The sequence below is a fragment of the Oncorhynchus nerka genome, linkage group LG15 (assembly GCF_034236695.1).
Source record: "Oncorhynchus nerka isolate Pitt River linkage group LG15, Oner_Uvic_2.0, whole genome shotgun sequence".
Lineage (NCBI taxonomy): Eukaryota > Metazoa > Chordata > Actinopteri > Salmoniformes > Salmonidae > Oncorhynchus > Oncorhynchus nerka.
This window is the reverse complement of record NC_088410.1, coordinates 80,056,910-80,078,338: the sequence shown is the minus strand read 5'-3', so window position 1 is coordinate 80,078,338 and position 21,429 is coordinate 80,056,910. Positions and strand designations below refer to the sequence as shown.

Genomic DNA, 21,429 nt, shown 5'->3' with positions numbered 1-21,429 from the left:
GAGTTTCTATTTTCAATCCTCAACTGATTGTATAAGCATACAAACAGGATGTGCTGCTGCAACATGTTACAAACTTATTTTGATCTAAATCGCCAGCTTGTTTTCTTGTTGTATTTCCAGACCAGCTGTTTAAATGTAGGGCTCAGTAGGACTGTTTACTGAAAGTGCTCATGCCATGGAGACAACCGATATTAATTATTATTATTATATATTGGGGGGAGGGGGTGCTGAATTGTGTAGTAAAATGTGTGGCCAAGAGAGCACAATTGATATGTTCAAAACCACGTGATTCTTAATCCTCAGACAGATCAACAGTATTCATATCAATGGGAGGGATAGTAGTTTATTTATGTACCAGCATCTGTTGCACTTCTTTCAACATCTCGTTTGGTTCTTAACCTGGCTGACACGAGTAGGGTAAGGTTATTTTTGGAGGACTGTTTAAAAATAACGAAATCAATACAAATTCAACCCAAGAAAATAACATTCAGATGCATTTACACAAAATATTGCAAATAAACAGTACAGGTGAAAGAATACAAGAGAAATGTATAGGTCCGTCACTAGTCTTTCACTGAGAACAGAGCACATAATGCTGAGGTCATAGCAGACATCTCCACAATTATTTGCAGCAAGCCAAAGGTCAAAGGCTACAGTGAAGCAAAGTTGAAGGTCGATTTCCTACCCAACTAGATGGGCAGGTGTTGCATTGCATCAACCAATGGTTTTGTGATAAGTCATCGACTGTGGATTCAGGCACCTGATTGCGAGATCATTTGATGTGGCTAACTAAAAATGTTAAATACCTATCTATACATGCTTTCAAAGATCTGGCATACAGCTGCAATGTAGTCGGGCAGGAATTCAACCAAAGACATCGAGACAAGAGTGAATAGGATAGAGGATATCCACAGGAAAACAATGAGAATGGAAAGAAACCAAACATTTCAACTAATATATATATATTCTTTCAATCCAGAAATGTCACTTGTCAAAATGTGTGATACTGTCCCTCCAGTGCCTATAATACAGACACTAACTGTATAAGCTGTAGCAATATAATTCACTGCGTAAAATCAGAAAGACAGTACTTATCTACCTACAGTGCCAATATATAAGAATATATAGTTTGTATTTTCACTCCCTATTTAAAATCTTATGAAGTAGGCCTGTGACAATACCGGTATCGCAAAACATTTCCCATGGCAAAAGTGAAAACAAAAAACTGACTAAACTTGTTGATCCTTTAAAAACCTGCTTCATGTAAAATAGTGTGCTATAGCTTGAAATATAAATAAAATGAGACTCGATGACAACAGAATGATGTTTGTTTCTAACATTATGGCTGTTTTCCTAAGTAAGTTAAATCCACAGTGTTATGTTTCCTTGCCACGGCACTAAATGAGTATTGAAATACTGGTATCGTCCCAGCCCTAATATTACGCCTATGCTCCGTAAAACAGTCCACATGTTCAACAAACATAAGCTTAACAATTATGCAATGGGAGATATTCAAATACTAAGTACTTTACAGAAAGGAAAAAAGTTTGCTGAACATGGCTCCAAGGAAAGAGTTCAGTCAGTTACTGAAAGTTGTCATTATGAAGATTAAAAGTGTGCCTATCAGAAGTTCAGGTGAAGTCTTTGAATACACATTGCAGCGCAACAATTTGGTAAGTACTTGACAGCAAGCTTCAAACTGAACCTCAGACCAAGGCATTAATATGATGCAGGTTTGCACCAACAAACCCATACTACCATAAACTGTCCCTGTTGGTTCGCTTATATTTACTCCATCCATTACCATCTGTATCTTTGACTATGATACAGTGGAGTTTTCCCTGTACAGACTTGAGGCCTTAAAGAGGAAGACCAACTGACATCCTCAAGCATTCAACCCCATGCCGTGAGATGCGCCCACCAGTCTACAGCATAATGAAAATAAGTGCATTTGCATTAAATTATCTGGTAAATTCTCAGTCCAACCCCCCAATGCCATAGATAGACCAGTTAGTGCTGCTCCCAACTGCAATGAGGGAGTTCAATTAAGTGCACCGGGCTATGGCCTGTGATGGGTAAAAGCCGTGAGGGAGGAGCGCCCTTCTCAAATTGAACAGTGATCTGCTCCACTAGGTCATGTTGTCAACAAGGCAGCCTCCCACTGGGCACAGATGCCAAATCAACGTCTATTCCACATTGGTTCAACGTCATTTCATTGAAATGACATGGAAACATAGAATCAACCAGTGTGTGCCCAGCGGTGCATCATTCCGAAACATATTTTATGGAAAAGAATAATGTGTTTTCATTGGGAAGGCAGATAAAGCCTTCTCAAAAGCAATCACTTTTGCATGTGAAAACAGAACCCCACTCATTACTCTACATGCTTAACCTACGTCACTTTAGTTTTGAGCAGACTTTGTGGACGGCCAAAACGGGGCACCTGGCTCACGTCCGGGAGGCAGCCTAGTTCCAAAACGAATGCAAACAATGCTGACATGGTTCACACAGGGCTGGCCCGGGGCATTAATCAAATCCCCTCATTGTCTCTCCGAGTGCTGTGAACATGGATGTCACACTGCTCACTTGCGCCCTCATGTGGAGCAGCACAGAGCGATCTGCTGCACCTTGGCCAGCTCTGTAAGCAGCAGCTTCATGCGGTGTTTGAGCTGAGGCAGCCGGGCCAGGGGCTCTGGGGGCTCCAGCTCTCCTGTGTAGTCCAGCCAGCTCTCCAACACTGAAGAGGAGAGATGGAACATTGTCAATCACTGATGTTTAGTTCACAATACATAGCTGAGAGATTATTATGAGTATCTCCGACTACCTCAACTAACCAGCCCCCGCACATTGATTCTGTACCAGCACACCCCAGTATATATCGTTCTTTTTTACTGCTCCTCTTTAACTACTTGTTACTTTTCTCGTCTGTATTTTGTTTTGTCGGTTAGAGCCTCGTAAGTAAGCATTTCACTACAAGGTTTGTTGTACCTGTTGTATTAGGCCCATGTGACTAATACAATTAGATTATTAGGGCAGCAGGTAGCCAAGCAGTTAAGAGCATTGGGCCAGTAATCGAAAGATTGCGGATTTGAATACCCGAGCTGACAAGGTGAAAAATCTGTCGATGTGCCTGCCCTTAAGCAAGGCACCTAACCCAAATTTGTTACTATGGCTTACCCTGTAAAACAACATTTCACTGCACCCATGTGGCAATAAGAAATAGGTTAATTGATTGTAGCTACAATTGTGATGGACAAGAAAGAAAGCTACGGTCTTTATTTGACTTGTTTTGCATGAAACGCTTATTCACTGTACATATACGATAATTGTGGCATTAATATGCTTTCCTTGCTAATAAACAGAAAACAGAGGGGCTGTTGTCGTCTCACCATCCAGCTCCCTCTCGATGAAGTCCATCCTGTGTGTGACCTCGTCCTGGACAGCATCTATGTGATCCAGCAGGTTGATCTGCCACTGGTGCTGCTGGCCACTGCCGTCCACGTCCCCTCCCCCACCGCAGCCAACACCCTCCTCTCGCTTCACCTCGGCCTGGCCCCACCGACCAACATCTGAACCCTGGACATATGGAAAAGAGGATTCAGTCGTTGACTTTTTAGAGTATCTACCACTCTATAGTGTATGCGGGATGTATGGATGGATAGATGGTACAATATAGACAGACGGGTAGAGATGTTGAAGGAGAATGGCTGAAACAGAACTGACCTTGGTGTGAGTGTTCAGATGTGTGGGAGCTTTGGGCCTGGCTGTCTCCAGCATGCCTCCATAGCGCTGCTCTCTCTCCAGCAGGTCCTCAGTGCTTCTTAGGCTGTCCTCCAGCTCAGATCCCCTCCGTGTGGTCTCCACCACCAGCCTCTGCTCCACTGCAGGGTAGTATGCCCGCGGTTTCTGGTAGCAATGCTCACTCATTATGTACGAGTCCTGGAACGACTGATAGGGCGAGGAGGAAGACGAGGAGGAAGAGGAGGCTCGGCTAAGCTTCTCCATGGCGGCTGACATCAGAGCTTCTGCGCCACCACGGGCGAGACTCTTGTGGTCCTTCTCGGAACCCTCGTCTGTTAGCGCAGGAGAGGGTGCTGCGTCAGTGCCCGTCCCCGAGCCACCTCTCCTCCAGGGCCTCTCTGCTCTCTTCCAGGGCTGGCACCACAACTGCAGGTCTGGGTGGGTCTGGGTCCTACAGGGGAACACAAGGGCAATCAGACTCCAAACATTTTGTAAGGATAGATATTGATTCATCTGAGTTTTTCCAGTCAACACTACTTACTGTAGGACGCTCATTTTGAGCTGGAGGCCATTGAGCACCTCCACCACACGCTGTACGTCTCCTAGTAGCTGGTGTGTTGCTGCAATCTTCTTGGCATTCTGGTGGGAGTAGTTCTCATCCAGGAAGGACAGACCATACATGTGACCACTGCTCAGCCAATCACGGTCATACCGGTAGCGCAGGCTTTGCCTCTGACCTGGAACAGAGGTCACGTGATATCATAAGTGTGATGGGAAAATGTAAGGTGAAAAGTTCATATTAAGAGTGATTAATAATGTTTAGCATATTTATATATTTTCCCCTTTCTGTAACACACACGATTTCTAGTGTTCTATTTGTGACACGTGTGTAGGATGGTGGTCACTAGACTTGATACCGAACATTACAAAATGTCCTCATATCTGTTGATAGCGATTGAAGTCAGAGCTACTGAAGATACGACAGAGGACATTGATTATTATTCTATTGATGACATAAAACAATGATTCTGTAGCAGCTGGCAGTCATTGCCTTTTGTTCGACTTCCTACAAACCTCTCGAGCTGGTGTTTGGAAAATATTTGGTGCCGCCTTTTTAGAGTAAAAAGGTCCTCTATCCAGAAGGCTAGTTAGACATTGTCTCTGCTTCTGGGCTGGAGGTGTCTCCCTGTTGCAATTTGTAATAAACCGGATTGATTTTTGATTGAACTTACCAAGGACTGCTCTCCTTTATGTTCACCTGGAAATTCTTATTACAATAAGACACAGCCCCAAAAACCACAGTTAAATGTACTGGCTTGTCTTGTGTTAACCTCTCCTTTCCCTTCCCCAAGTAACCCCATAGAGAAACCTGAGATGGAGTTTCTATTAAGCCAAGTTGTGTGTTGCTGGCTCTCACCTGGTGGGTCTCTGCAGACGTAGCAGGCGTATTTGTCCGGGACGTTCTCCTCCAGGAGGCCCATGCAGGTGCCATGCTGCCAGCACAGACACTCCTCACACTGGAGAGACAAGGCCAGGGAGCAACACTATCAAACTGAGTTTTCCTCCCTGCTGCTAACTGTTGGTCTGAGCTTGCTTTTAGAGAAACTAAGTTGGGATCGACCTTGAGTTTGGTGCGGTTTGACAAATGTGATTGATTTAAATGATTGAGACTAGTGGATTGCCACCAACTATTTATTTCAGACTCAATGATGTGTATTGGAGGCAGATCAGGGCTAGAGTCAGGTAAACCCCCAAGCAGCTCACCTGTATCATGAAGTCGTTTTCCTCTTCTGCCTCACAGACGCAACGCACAACCTCCTGACTGCCTGTCTCCAAGGCAACAGAGCCCAGACTTAGGGGAGTTGTTGCATTGTTCAGCTCCGCCCCCAGCTCGTCATCACTCCACTCACAACTGTCAGTGGACCAATCACTGATGCTATCCTCATCTAGAGGAGAAATCAAGGGGTGGAAAGGGTTAACTAATAAAGACAACCCTGGTCAGTGACCCTAGTCTCCTTTAGTAGCATTGTAACATCGAGATTTCCTCCATGAGCTGGTTTCAGTATATTTGCCAATGTGAGTCCTCAGGAGATAATGTCATCTGGATGTAACTGATATTTTTGATCAAGAGATTATTGGAACACAAGCAGAGGGGGGCTTCCATGGTAGAAATATAGGAGGAAACTATAGCTCATTTTATCTACAGCATTGTAACATACTAGAGGTCGACCGATTAATTGGAATGGCCGATTAATTAGGGCCGATATCAAGTTCTCATAAATCGGAAATCGTTTTTTTTTGGACACCTTTATATAGCCTTTATTTAACTAGGCAAGTCGGTTAAGAACACATTCTTATTTACAATGACGGCCTAGGAACGGTGGGTTAACTGCCTTGTTCAGGGGCAGAATGACAGATTTTTACCTTGTCTGCTCGGGGATTCAATCTTGCAACCTTACAGTTAACTAGTCCAACGCTCTAACCACCTGATTACATTGCACTCCACGAGGAGACTGTCTGTTACGCGAATGCAGTAAGAAGCCAAGGTAAGTTGCTAGCTAGCATTAAACTTATCTTATAAAAATCAATCATAATCACTAGTTAACTACACATGGTTGATTATATTACTAGTTTATCTAGAGTGTCCTGCGTTGCATATAATCGATGCGGTGCGTATTCGCGAAAAAGGACCGTCTTGCTCCAATGTGTACCTAACCATAAACATCAATGCCTTACTTAAAATCAATACACAAGTATATATTTTTAAGCCTACATATTTAGTTAATAGAGCCTGCTCACCTGGCTCGTTGCGAACTCTTTGAAGACTATTTCTTCCTAACAATGACAGCCAACTTCGCTAAATGGGGGATGATTTAACAAAAGCGCATTTGTGAAAAAAGCACAATCGTTGCACGACTGTACCTAACCATAAACACCAATGCTTTTCTTAAAATCAATACACTGAAATATATATTTTTAAACCTGCATATTTTGCTAAAAGAAATCCAGGTTAGCAGGCAATATTAACCAGGTGAAATTGTGTCACTTCTCTTGCGTTCATTGCACGCAGAGTCAGTGTATATGCAACAGTTTGGGCCGCCTACTTTGCCAGAATTTTATGTAATTATGACATAACATTGAAGGTTGTGCAATGTAACAGGAATATTTAGACTAATGGATGCCACCCCTTAGGTAAAATATGGAACGGTTCCGTATTTCACTGAAAGAATAAACGTCTTGTTTTCGAGATGATAGTTTCCGGGTTCAACCATATTAATGACCTACGGCTCATATTTCTCTGTGTTATTATGTTATAACTAAGTCTATGATTTGATAGAGCAGTCTGACTGAGCGGTGGTAGGCAGCAGCAGGCTCGTAAGCATTCATTCAAACAGCACTTTTGTGCATTTTGCCAGCAGCTCCTCGCTGAGCTTCAAGCATTGTGCTATTTATGACTTCAAGTCTATCAACTCCCGAGATTAGGCTGTGTAACCGATGTGAAATGGCTAGCTAGTAAGCGGGGTGCGCGCTAATAGCGTTCCAAATGTCACTCGCTCTGAGACTTGGAGTGGTTGTTCCCCTTGCTCTGCATGGGTAACGCCCCCCCCTCCCCCCCCCCCTTAAAAGACCTAGATGCACTATTGTAAAGTGGCTGTTCCACTGGATGTCATAAGGTGAAAGCACCAATTTGTAAGTCGCTCTGGATAAGAGCGTCTGCTAAATGACTTAAATGTTAAATGTAACGCTGCTTCGAGGGTGGCTGTTGTCGTTGTGTTCCAGGTTCGAGCCCAGGTAGGGGCGAGGAGAGGGACGGAAGCTAGACGGTTACACTGGCAATACTAAAGTGCCTATAAGAACATCCCATAGTCGAAAAAGGTACATGAAATACAAATCGTAGAGCGTAATTGTCCTATAATTCCTATAATAACTACAACCTAAAACTTCTTACCTGGGAATATTGAAGAATCCTTAAAAGGAACCACCAGCTTTCATATGTTCTCATGTTCTGAGCAAGGAACTTAAATGTTAGCTTTTTTACATGGCACATATTGCACTTTTACTTCTCCAACACTTTGTTTTTGCATTATTTAAACCAAATTGAACATGTTTCATTTTATTTGAGGCTAAATTGATTTTATTTATGTATTATATTAAGTTAAAATAAGTGTTCATTCAGTATTGTTGTAATTGGCATTATTACAAATAAAATATATATTTTTTATATAACTACGATAAAAAAAAAAATAGAAATATATATTTTTAAATCGGCCCGATTAATTGGTATCGGCTTTTTTGGGGTCCTCCAATAATCCGTATCGGCGTTGAAAAATCATAATCGATCGACCTCTATAACATACAGGATATCCCTTATGCATAGCACTGAGTCGAACATATAACAAACTGATGAGAATAAAGCAAGCCATAGCAAAGAAAAGGCCCCAGATTCAATCAATAAACTATGGAATCAGTCCTCAACTGTGACAACAGGTCTACTTTGTTTGAAAGTGTGGAAAATTATTAGCAAGATCAATTTGATACGGAATGGAAAAGATACACGGGTAGACGGTTTGAACAAATGACTTATGGACTGAAACCAGGCAAAGAATAATGGCAAAGGGTAGAGAGTGACGCACACACTCAGACACACAATAATACCCACCATCCACGTGCATCTGCTCTGACTGGTTGTATCCGGGCCTGAAGTGGTAGGACTCAGGCTTGTGATTGTGTGAGAGGGGGAATTTGAGTGGCAAATTCAATTTGGACTGAAGAGCGAATATTGAGATGTCAATATTCTCCTCACTACCTGTGCACTCTGTTAATAAAGGGGAGGGGGAAGCAGACGCAGAACAAAATGTCAACTTTGGAAATGCTGATGAGGACAAACAAGAACTAATCTTTTTTTTTGGGGGGGGGTCAAACAAACCATATGAAACCAAACTGTGTGTTTCCAGCTGAAGATACTATTATGGGTGTGAGAATATGTCGTTACAACAAAGACAACAAACAGTAAACTTGTGTCCACAAAACCCCTTTACATGAGTGTTTCTGAGAGCTGAACTGGCCAAAACAGTCCAAATAAAGTCTAATTGTGTGTGAATGTACACAGTGAATCAACCATCCTCTTAATACTGTATGTGTGTTATAACAAGTGTCATCCACAGATCCAGAGTGAATTTAAACTAGGTCAATAGACCAATAGTGGTTCAAACTTGGTTACAAAAGTGGCATCACAGTAGCTTGTGCCTAGCAGTAGAGTTCAAACAGATGAGTCAGATGGTTAATAAAACCAGAATAAATGCCTGTGTTATTATATGAACCAAACATGAGCAAAATATGTGCAAATCATCAGTCAGAGGAAAAGGGGTAAAAGCACAAGACGGCTGATTCAAACAAAATGATCAGCGGCTATTTGACTGATGAAGTGACGTAGGTCAGTAGTGAGGACACAGCAGTTGTAGTGCTACTCCAACCCCTACCACACTGCTGGTTTGCCTCTGAAGCGAAGCAGGGTTGTCTGGAGACCAGATTCTGCTGGAAGTGGTGTTGGAGGGCCAGTAGGAGGCACTCTTTCTCTAGTCTAAAAAAACATATACCAATGCCCCAGGGCAATGATTGGGACTTTCCCCTGTGTAGGGTGCCATCTTTCGATGGTCACTAAAGATCCCATGCCACTTATTAAAATTAGGGGTGTTAACCCTGGTGTCCTGGCTAAATTCCCCAATCTGGCAGTCATACCATACCTAGCTTCCAATTGGCCCATTCATTCCCCTGTAACTATTATCCAAGTCATTGCTATAAACGAGAATGTGTTCAGTCAACTTACCTGCTAAAAGAAGGATATACATTTTTTTTTTAAGAAATGAAACACCTACCAAGGTGTGAAGGTAATATATCAGGGGTCTTCCCATGGCCTGAAGGAAGCGTTGCACATGCAGCGGCGCTAAAGCTATAGGACAGGAGCCCCATGCAGAACAGTCAGACGACTAGGGTCTCCTTACCACACTTGACCTTCTTTTTCTTCTTCTTTTTCTTCAGATTAATACGAAGGAACTCCCTCTGTTTCTTATCCTTCAGCCGATCTCGTTCTTTCACCACTGCTAGAGTGATACGGGGGAACCAAGTGTTAGGAGTGTTCTGCCATTACAAACACTGGAGCATGCACCATTTCACAATAATCCTGTTGTGTCATGTTAAGAGAAAGTGGATTTTCGATCAGAAATCAGCAAAGATAACTACACATTTGCTCATAGCTAATGGCCTATTTAAAGGAAACAAATCCACTCAAACTATCTTTGAGTATTTTCTTTAATTAGTCCACTGTTGATAAGAGTCCCAAAATGTTTAAGATTTAAGAAGCAAACGGTCACACTTGCCACATCATGATTTTGCATCATATAATGCCTTTCTCATCATGTGGCAAGTGACACTTTGCTTATTGAAAGTCAATATCATGGGAACTTTAAATACATTTTTTTTTAAAGTTAAATTGGGACTATTAACAGCGGACAAAAAAAATATATAGTCGAGAGGATTTTTCAGAAGCCTTCTCGTTGTCGTTTCACATCTTACACAGACATATGTCCATACCACTGCTCTCAGTAGTCTCCGTCTCCACTGGTCTCTGTCCATTTCTGTCCAGTTGGTTCTCTTTGCTCTTCTCCCTCAGTAGAGCCCTCTGCTGCTGGCGCTGGGTGTTGACAGCAGGTGGAGCTGATGTGCGTCTGTTCATTGTCTTGGCCTCACTACGTGGAGATGGGGGAGTTCTAGTAGGACTGTGCACATTGGAGTCTGCCGGGCATGGAAACACAATATTAATATTATGGATAAAACTGATTTCCTCTTTGGGTGAATCTATCATGTAGCTAAGTCCCTTTTTTGATACTTACGCATTGAGGCGGAGATGGTGCGTCTCCTCTTAGGACTTTCCAGAGAGGTAGGGGAGGGGTGCTTCTCTGAGGCCCGTGTCTGGGTGCTCCTGGTGGGGCTTAGATCGTCCTCTAGCTGCTGCTCCTCTCCATGGTAGTATTTCATGTGGTAGTGAAGCAGTTTGGCCTTGCGGAACGACTTGGTGCAGCCTACAGCGCTGCATTTAAATGGGTTGTGGTCCAAGTTGATGGACAGGACTGGGGGAGGCTGGTTTTTGATCACTCTGTACACTGAAAACACAATGGAGACATGTAAGAGGATGGACAAACAGCTAGGAGTGGAGAGATACTCATGTAAACTGATGTAACAGAGTGCTGGGCGAGAACTCACATGGCTCTCTGCTAAATCGGTTGGGGTTGTGGAAACCCTGCTTCCTTATCGCTGGAAATAAAGACAGACAATATAAACTGACTGACAACTGTCAATATAAACTGTCACTGACTGACAACATTCAACACACATTAAAACAATTCAATTCTCATAAATATATTTTCAAACCGTTTATAGTATTTTGACAACTTGTGAGAAAAACCTCTAAAATGGACAGAACCTCTAAATAAAACGTACAGTGCACTGACAGCTACGTTAATTGGAAATATAAGGAAGCCTTTTGGATCGTGATTTTCTGAAGAGTTGTGTGGTCTTACGTTTCACTGGGAGGGCCAGTGGTGCAGGTTTGGCGCTATCCGGTTGGCTTTCTGACATCTGCTCCACTCGGTCAATGGTGGACATAGCTGAGGGTAATGGGACAGACACTGGCCCGGTCTGTGTTGACATCTGATTGGGTGACTCAGTGGATGGCTTAGTTTCATTAGGTGAGCTCAGGACTGTGTACTCAGTTTTCATTTCCACCTCTTCTTTCTTTATCCCTTCATTTAAATGAGTAGGCTTCTCCTCACTCTGTCCTCCATCTTCTTCCATTTTTACTTCAGTCGGGCCCACAGTGGCTGCCACGTGATCCCCGAGGTTGTTCTGTCCTGCATGTTGCTCTGTATCCTCCTCCTGCTTAACTATGGACGGTGTCTCTTTGGTGACATCCCCCTCACTATCCTTCCTCTTTGTCTTCTCCTCCACCTCCCTCTCATGCCAGTCATCTTCATCATTATTGTCACCATCCTCTGTGTCACTGTCCCCCTCCTGGTCAGAGGTACTGCGTCTTGTTCTTTTATTTTTTGGGCCGTATTCCTGAGGCCTCCGGTCTCTGCCATTCTGGGGCTTCTTCACGCCGTTCCTCTCAGTGGACCTAGCCTTTCCTCCTCCTCTCTATTTCCACAAAGAGGGGGGGGATGAAAACATTTAGGAAAATTAGGTAAAGTACCACCCACAGAAACATGATCCTCTGCATGGCAAGCCAACACAATATCAACAGATATACAGCACCAGTCAAAAGTTGTTCCAAGGGTTATTCATTTATTTTTCCACATTGCAGAATAATAGTGAAGACATCAAAACATCATAATACATGGAATCATGCAGGAACTAAAAAAAGTGTTAAACAAATCAAAATACATTTTATATTTGAGATTTTTCAAAGTAGCCACCCTTTAAATTGATGACAGCTTCAAACTCTTGGCATTCTCTCAACCAGTTTCATGAGGTAGTCACCTAGAATGCATTTCAATTAACAGGTGTGCCTTGTTAGAACTTCTTAGGGCTGTTACCGGGATCAAACAATTCAGCCATTTTTCCAGCCAAAGAGAGGAGTCACAAAAAGCACAAAGACATCAAATTAATCACTAACCTTTGATGATCTTCATCAGATGACACTCATAGGATTTCATGTTACACAATACATATATGTTTTGTTCGAAAAGTGCATATGTATATAAAAAAAATCTCGGTATACATTGGCGCATTACGTTCAGTAGTTCCAAAAACTTAATGCAACCGCTGTGTCAGATTTCTAAAAAACTTTACGGAAAAAGCAAACCATGCAATAATCTGAGTACAGCTTTCAGAAAACAAAGCAGCCAAAAAGATATCCCCCATATTGGGTAGTCAACATTATTCATAAATAGCATTATAAATATTCCCTTACCTTTGATGATCATCAGAATGCACTCCCAGGAATCCCAGTTCCACATTAAATGTTTGATTTAGTTCGATAATGTACATCATTTATGTCCAAAGAGCTACTTTTGTTAGCATGTTTGGTAAACAAATCCAAAGTCATGAAGCGTGTTCCCTAGTTGCAAACGAAATGTCAAAAAGTTCAGTTCCTGTCCGTAGAAACATGTCAAACAATGTATGGAATCAATCTTTAGGATGTTAACATAAAACGTAAATAATGTTCCAACCGGAGAATTCCATTGTCTTCAGAAGTGCGAGGGAACAGAGCTCCCTCTCATGTGAACGTGCATGGTCAGCTCATGGCAGACCTGACTCATTCCTCTCTCATTCGGTCCCACTTCACAATAGAATCCTCAAACAAGTTTCTAAAGACGGTTGACAACTATTGGAAGCCTTAGGAAGTGCAACACAACCAATATCCCACTGTGTATTCAATAGGGGCTGGGTTGAAAATCGACCAACCTCAAATTTCCCACTTCCTGTTTGGATTTCTGCTCAGGTTTATGCCTGCCATATGAGTTCTGTTATACTCACAGACATCATTCAAACAGCTTTAGAAACTTCAGAGTGTTTTCTATCCAATACTACTAATTATATGCATATATTAGCAACTGGGACTGAGCAGCAGGCTGTTTACTCTGGGCACCTTTCATCCAAGCTACTCAATACTGCCCCTGCAGCCATAAGAAGTTAAAAGTTCATTTGTGGAATTTCTTTCCTTCTTAATGCGTTTGAGCCAATCAGTTGTGTTGTGACAAGGTAGAGTTGGTAAACAGAAGATAGCCGTATGTGGTAAAAGACCAAGTACATATTATGGCAAGAACAGCTCAAATATGCAAAGAGAAACAACAGTCCATCATTACTTGAAGACATGGTCAGTCAATGTGGAAAATGTCAAGAACTTTGAAGGTTTATTAAAGTGCAGTTGCAAAAACCATCAAGCGCTATGATGAAACTAGCACTTATGAGAACCACCACAGGAAAGAAAGACCCAGAGTTACCTCTGCTGCAGAAGATAAGTTCATTAGAGTTACCAGCCTCAGAAATCAGCAATTAACTGCGCTTAATGGGACTATCATTTGTTTTTCAACAGGGCAATGACCCAAAACTCATCCAGGCTGTGAAAGGGCTATTTGACTAAGAAGGAGAGTGATGGAGTGCTGCATCAGATGACCTCAACCCAATTGAGATGGTTTGTGATGAGTTGGACCACAGTGAAGGACAAGCAGCCAACAAGTGCCCAGCATGTGGGAACTCCTTCAAGACTATTGGAAAAGCATTCGTTGGTTGAGAGAACACAAAGCTGTCATTAAAGCAAAAGGGTAGCTACTAGAGGTCGACCGATTAAATCGGAATGGCCGATTTCAAGTTTTCATAACAATCGGAAATCTGTATTTTTGGATGCCGATTTTGCCGATATATATATATATTTTTTACACCTTTATTTAACTAGGCAAGTCGGTTAAGAACACATTCTTATTTTCAATGACGGCCTAGGAACGGTGGGTTAACTGCCTTGTTCAGGGGTAGAACGACAAATTTTCACCTTGTCAGCTCTGGGATTCAATCTTGCAACCTTATGGTTAACTAGTCCAACGCTCTAACCACATGCCTCTCCTTGCACTCCACGAGGAGACCGCCTGTTACGCAAATGCAGTAGAAGCCAAGGTAAGTTACTAGCTAGCATTAAACTTATCTTCTAAAAAACAATCATAATCACTAGTTAACAACACATGGTTGATGATATTACTAGTTTATCTAGCGTGTCCTGCGTTGCATATAATCGATGCAACGCTGGGGTATGATTTAACAAAAGTGCATTAGCGAAAAAAAGCACAATCGTTGCACAACTGTACCTAACCATAAATATCAATGCCTTTCTTAAAATCAATACACAGAAGTATATATTTTTTAAACCTGCATATTTAGCTAAAAGAAATCCAGGTTAGCAGGCAATATTAACCAGGTGAAATTGTGTCACTTCTCTTGCGTTCATTGCATGCAGAGTCAGGGTATATGCAACAGTTTGGGAAGCCTGGCTCATTGCGAACTAATTTGTCCGAATTTTACATAATTATGACAGAACATTGAAGGTTGTACAATGTAACAAGAATATTTAGACTTAGGGATGCTACCTGTTAGATAAAATACAGAATGGTTCTGTATTTCAAACGTTTTGTTTTTCGAAATGATAGTTTCCGGATTCGACCATATTAATGAAAGGCTCGTAGGCTCGTATTTCTGTGTATTATGTTATAATTAAGTCTGATTTGATATTTGATAGAGCAGTCTGACTGAGCGATGGTAGGCAGCAGCAGGCTCGTAAGCATTCATTCAAACAGCACTTTTGTGCGTTTTGCCAGCAGCTCTTTGCAAGCACAGCGCTGTTTATGACTTCAAGCCTATCAGCCTAATGGTGGTTGTAACCGATGTGAAATGGATAGCTAGTTAGCGGGGTGCACGCTAATAGTGTTTCAAACGTCACTCGCTTTGAGACTTGGAGTAGTTATTCCCCTTGCTCTGCAAGGGCCGCGGCTTTTGTGGAGCATTGGGCAGCGCTGCTTCGAGGGTGGCTGTTGTGGATGTGTTCCTGGTTCGAGCCCAGGTAGGGGCGAGGAGAGGGACGGAAGTTATACTGTTACACTGGCAATACTAAAGTGTCTATAAGAACATCCAATAGTCAAAGGTATATGAAATACAAATGGTAGAGATAAATAGTCCTATAAATACTATATATTAACTACAACTTAAAACCTCTTACCTTGGAATATTGAAGTCTCATGTTAAAAGGAACCACCAGCTTTCATATGTTCTAATGTTCTGAGCAAAGAACTCAAACGTTAGCTTTTTTACATGGCACATATTGCACTTTACTTCTCCAACACTTTGTTTTTGCATTATTTAAACCAAATTGAACATGTTTCATTACTTATTTGAGGCTAAATGGATTTTTATTGATGTATTATATTAAGTTAAAAGTGTATTCAGTATTGTTGTAATTGTCATTATTACAAATAAATAAATAATTTAATTAAATTTAAATATAATATATATATATATTTATTTTTTTAAATTGGCCGATTAATTGGTATCGGCTTTTTTTGGTCCTCCAATAATCGGTCGACCTCTAGTAGCTACTTCGAAGAATCTAAAATATATTTTAATTTGTTTAATTAACACTTTGGTTACTACATGATTCCATGTGTTATTTCATAGTTTAGATGTCTTCACTATTATTATACAATGTAGAAAATAGTACAAATAAAGAAAAACCCTTGAATGAGTAGGTGTTCCAAACTTTTGACTGGTAGTGTATGCCCTTTGAACAGGTAAAAACTACTATTGACAGTCCCTGGTGAGAGAAGGAAACAAAGAGCTCACCTCTCTTACAAAAGGTTTCACGTGGATCCCCTTTACTGTCTGGACGACACCATCATAAAACTTCACGGTGTAAGACGCTGAGGGCAAATGGAGGTCAGATGGATCAGGTTAATGCTGAACAGAATCCATAAATCTCTTCAATATGTATACGAGTACTTCCAAACCACTCACCATCTTTATTCACTGCCAAGACCTTGGCAGGGTAGAAGCGGCAATCAGACCAACTGGCGAGGACCTTGTCATTCACATGAAATCCCTGGACAGACAGATGAAATGAAGTGTCACTGTCAAACATGGATCCAGTATCAGCCTGAGCAAATGAAATCAAATAGAAGTAGGCGGAGCAAACAGAAGGCCAGGTACAGCTAAGTAGAGCAACCAGTAGGGATATAATAGGGAGAATAAGTAAGTAAATAGAGTACATCTCTTACAGGGATAGGACAGTCGTCCAGCAGTCCCTGTCGTCTCAGCTGGATCCTCTCTACAGGTCTCAGGTATGGGCTGGTCCAGTCAAACCACTCATCATAGCGGTGGCTCCACTGACGGTAGTGGATCAGGACCTTCTCGTCATCATAGTCAATCTTCTCTATGTTGGCCGGATACCTAGGAGCAGGGCGTATACGAGAGGGGTGATTGAGATGGGAGCAAAGGAACTCAACTGAAGTCAAGAGATCATTGGTGTATAGGTAATAAGAAAGGCTAGGATAACAGAGAATAGCAGACAGTGAGAGAAAGAGACTGAAAAGGAGCTGAGAAAAGCAACAAAGAGAGATTGCAGGTAGAGAAAGACAATTTACTGACAAAGAGTGAGAGAGGAACTGACGCATGACTCACCAGTTTTTGAGGGCGTCTCTGGCCTCCAGCGTTGCTCCCACCTCAAAGGTTATTCCTCTTCTGTTAGGGGGTGTCTTGCTCATTGTGTCCACATCCACCTCCTGCTGAGAGGCAAAGTTCTACCTGGTTAAACACCAGAAAACTCACAATTGCAGTACCTAAATTTCCAATGGTGCGGTTCCTACACAAGGTCACACAAAAAATAACCAGAGTTGCTAGAGACTGGCTTTAGAGCGAACTGGCTTAGATAGGACCGATACCATAATCAGTGGAGAATTTTGTCAGTTTTCTTAATTTCTTTTGATCAGAGTCTACTTGTTACAAAACGAATCACATTAGTGGAACATGAAAGCAAACAACGGTTCTAAGGGCCTTAGTCATTTTGAGGGGACTGCCATCAAGAGAGGAGAGAAAAGTGGATGACGCTTGACTATATGGCTGAGAGAGAAGGGAATTATTACATAAATACACAAACAATAATATGCCATTTGTCAGACGCTTTTCTCCAAAGTGAAGCAAAAACACACACACACATACACATATATATATGAGTGGCCAACAGCGGTAGTCAAACCCAGGACCCTTGGCATTATAAGCACTATGCTCTACCGACTGAGCCACTCAGGACAACACAAGGGGATTCCACCAGGCATGGGGGTTGTGGGCGCGGCTTAAATCAGTCCAGAGTTGTCAGCAGAGAGAAAAATGTGCCGTTTTCCAATTTCCTGCAATTCTATACTTTTTGCCATGGCTATTTGTGTTCTTGTGATCGAACATTATCAGTAATCCTATCAGTAATATCAGTAATCCTGCCCTGCAAAAAACACTTGACTGTCTAGATTATATTTTGGTGACTTCTAGTTCTCAACAATGATATTATAAAATATATATATCTTCGTTTGTTTCATCCAAAGATAAGTGGACATTGTAGTCTACGGAACTCAGTGAGAAAGAAAAACGTTCAGGCATTAGAGCATGCATAAAGTAGTCATTATCATAAGCACTACAACATCTTCATTAGCAAAGTCATACTACATGAAGTGTGATGTAAAATTCCCTTACATCTGGTGCTCTTCCAAAGATGGCATAACCATTGACACCCTTCATATAGCTTGATATTCAGTTTGCATGATTTCTGAAGCATGTTCCTTAAAGGGTTTTATGAACCCTTTACGATATCAAATATATATGATCCATCATTTATCATACTCCAATGTTTATCCAAAAAAAACACTTATCAAAGAAACCCCTATATGCCTCCTGCCTACCTCAGATCTCAACCTATGGCCACCTGCTTGCTTCACAAAGGATGCTACCTAAATTGAGGTGAATAGAAACCGATCCTCCAGGGCAAACCAGCACACAAACCTTCCTCTTTGAAGCTTTTGCAAGCAACCCTTATGAAAGACCATCGATTTGTACATGAATACTGTCTTATCCACGTATTGAGCATCTTTCTGCAGCCAGTAGCCTAATAAATGAGGTCAAGAGCCAGAAAGCTTTCGAAGACGTGGGCAGCACGCTATGAAATTCCGACAGTCTATTCTGTATCCCTATGTTTTTGTTCAATCGGGGTGATCAAAGTATAACGATTCATCATCATTTTGGTAATTTACTAAAATGTTCATTTTGATTGTGAAATTTGCTCAAATAAAATATGCATTGCTACTCAAACGGTCCATCCATTGTCTGGTCCATTGCTTAGCGTTACATTGTTGTCTCGGGCCCTGGATACATTGTATCGTCTCTATCCCAGTCAAACACAATCACCTTCAAATCACCGGGAAACACACCATTCTAAACATATCTATGCAATACATTAGCCTACTTTGGGGAGGCCAAACTCACCGCAAAACTCACCTTCGGGGAGAGACTTTGAGCATATTCCATATCAATGCAACCTAGCTAGTAGCCGGATATCTTCACGCTACTTGGCAAACCACGTGTTCTGGTCAGGCGAACATTCCACGTATTGAGACAATAGCAATGGTCTCTGAAATTAGATTAAGCTAGTTATGCAGATAGGCCAGTTGAATAACACGAACCTACCGGTTCAATAAACACACCTATTCTGACAAAACACTTGTGAATGAATAGGGCATTATTATTTGTTGGACTGACGGTGTCGCTCAAGACGCACGGAAGCAACCACAATCAAATGGAAGCAAATGGCGCGCAATACACATCTGTTGTTTAATATACTACGCCTGATAAAGGGTGAAAATAACCTTCAATTTGGACCCTCAATTAAAGGCCTACTAATAGTCCATGGGTTTAAATGTACTATGTAGCCTGAGAACAGAAGCCTGGCACAAAAAATATCGAAATATAGCCTAATCCTGTCCTACTATGCCATGTTTTTTATCCCAATTTTTTGGGGGGAAGCCGTCTGCGCGTTCTGCGTTTAAGCAATCACCTAGCATCAACTCAAAAGTGAGGCTCAAATAAAATGCGTAGGGTTTTACACAATTCACAACTGCAAAACTCGCTTTGTTGACTATAGTTTCTGAAAGCTTATTGTCAGATATTCTGTAAGGAGTGGGAGTGTTCATTATATTACACTGTAGTTCGTCAGTAATTTCAACAAAGCTAATTGGTTAAAGGGTCTGATAGGGGCGGGCTTTAGAAATCTTACAGGCCATTCAGATTGTCATTCTTAAGGGAATCGCGGGGCCTCTGTAGGCCACACTTTTCTTACGGTACTAAATACTGCATGGAAATATAGCATTTTTTACTTCCCTGAAGCTGCCGAACCCTCCAGAAAAACGATTACAAGTCAACCTTACTCCAAACAGTATAAACTGTATAAGATATCCATAAGGCAAAACACGTCTACATTACAAGTATTTTAAAGTTATTTGTTTAGAACTCAGGAAGCACAAGCAGCATTCACAATCTTTTGTGTTATTGATGCATAAAACCTTTGTCTATTATATCGCTAAGACTAAAATGTTGCATCAAATGTTACCTTGATTTCTGAGTATTCTTCCCGATGGTGATGTGCAATGAGCGATAAAATATTTTCGTGTGGTGCCTCCACGTCTGATTCCAGTGCACGCAGTTAAATTTTCTTCCCGATGCACTCGAGTCGCACTACCGGCGAATGGCACGCAACTACGCATGTGCCATTATTAAAAGGACCTTCTGTTCTCGCATCACAGGGGTGCATGGCAGAGGCTACTTGTGCCAGAGCCATATATACATAAATAATAGGCCAACTTCTATAATTTTGAATGTTGTTCTAATTCTAGACATTCAGTTTAAAACTATTGATTCAATATTCCCCATGGAATGTTAATAAGGAGCTAACATGGCTGCCATATTCAAGTGTCATGTAAATGCATCATAATGCGGAAACCGCATTCGCGCAACTCTACATATATACACGACATGGTAAAAAGTATGTGGATACCCATTCAAATGAGTGGATTCAGCTATTTCAGCCACACTCGTTGCTGACAGGTGTATAAAATCGAGCACACAGCCATGCAATCTCCATAGACAAACATTGATAGTAGAATGGCCTGTACTGAAGTGACTTTCAACGTGGCACCGTCATAGGATGCCACCGTTCCAACAAGTAGGTTGTCAAATGTCTGCCCTGCTAGAGCTGCCCAGTCAACTGTAAACACTGTTATTGTGAAGTGGAAACGTCTGGGAGCAACAACAGCTCAGCCGCGAAGTGGTAGGCCACACATGCTCACAGAACGGGACAGTTGAGTGCTGAAGCGCCTAGCGCTTAAAAATCATCTTTCCTTGATTGCCTCTGGAAGCGATGTAAGCACAATAACTGTTCATTGGGAGCTTCATGAAATGGGTTTCCATGGCCGAGCAGCCCCACACAAGCCTAATATCACCATGTATAATGCCAAGTGTCGGCTGGAGCGTCGACTGAAGCTCGCCGCCATTGGACTCTGGAGCAGTGGAAACGCGTTCTCTGGAGTTATGAATCACGCTTCACCATCTGGCAGTCCGAAGGACGAATCTGAGTTTGGCGGATGCCAGGAGAACACTCCCTCCCCCAATGCATAGTGTCAGTTGTAAAGTTTGATCGAGGAGGAATAATGGTCGGTGGCTGTTTTTCATGGTTCGGGCTAGGCCCCTTAGTTCCAGTGAAGGGAAATCATTAACGCTACAGCATACAATGACATTGTCGACAATTCTGTGCTTCCAACTTTCTGTCAACAGTTTGGGGAAGGCCCATATTAAAGGCCATGATTTTGGAATGAGATGTTCAATGAGCATGTGTCCACATACTTTTGGCCATGTAGTGTTTATACTGTATACAGTTGCGGCCCAATATATTGGCACCCTTGCATTTTTCTTAAATAATTCTCTATTCCTTCTAAAATAAATTGAAATTGAAAACACATTTGTTCTCCACACCTTATGGGATTTTCAACATTGCAGAACCAATTACATTTTTGTGAACTGTGTTAGTACTTGGTTGCACAAGTTTTGGCCAAGATAACT

General features: G+C 41.8%; 1 protein-coding gene across 15 annotated transcripts; it reads right to left on the bottom strand.

The window, feature by feature from the left end:
• Nucleotides 1–323: 323 nt before the first annotated feature.
• Nucleotides 324–20,070, bottom strand: LOC115143362 (PHD finger protein 20-like). Of its 15 annotated transcripts, none has more exons than XM_029683691.2 (18): nucleotides 19,925–20,070; nucleotides 18,805–18,949; nucleotides 16,957–17,060; nucleotides 16,545–16,725; nucleotides 16,294–16,378; nucleotides 16,123–16,199; nucleotides 11,319–11,934; nucleotides 11,002–11,052; nucleotides 10,632–10,901; nucleotides 10,315–10,533; nucleotides 9,744–9,842; nucleotides 8,402–8,557; nucleotides 5,506–5,687; nucleotides 5,159–5,258; nucleotides 4,283–4,478; nucleotides 3,724–4,192; nucleotides 3,390–3,576; nucleotides 324–2,737 (listed from the first exon to the last, which is right to left on the bottom strand). In XM_029683691.2, the coding sequence occupies exons 2-18, from the start codon at nucleotides 18,844–18,846 to the stop codon at nucleotides 2,595–2,597; spliced, it is 3,177 nt and encodes a 1,058-aa protein (XP_029539551.1). In that variant the 5' UTR covers nucleotides 18,847–18,949; nucleotides 19,925–20,070; the 3' UTR covers nucleotides 324–2,594. The 15 variants fall into 15 exon arrangements, with proteins under 15 accessions (XP_029539551.1, XP_029539554.1, XP_029539560.1 ...); XM_029683694.2 differs by having other exon boundaries at nucleotides 9,744–9,839; XM_029683700.2 differs by having other exon boundaries at nucleotides 10,333–10,533.
• Nucleotides 20,071–21,429: the final 1,359 nt, after the last annotated feature.

What these genes read in the sequence shown, in the direction of transcription:
- LOC115143362 (XM_029683691.2), bottom strand. Translation starts at nt 18,846, where the DNA reads ATGGAATATGCTCAAAGTCTCTCCCCGAAGGTGAGTTTTGCG. An exon ending in CCGATTTAGCAGAGAGCCAT is followed by an intron (nt 10,902 to 11,001) that starts GTGAGTTCTCGC and finishes TTGTGTTTTCAG; the next exon opens with TGTACAGAGTGATCAAAAAC. An exon ending in GAAAAAGAAGGTCAAGTGTG is followed by an intron (nt 8,558 to 9,743) that starts GTAAGGAGACCC and finishes CTTTATTAACAG; the next exon opens with AGTGCACAGGTAGTGAGGAG.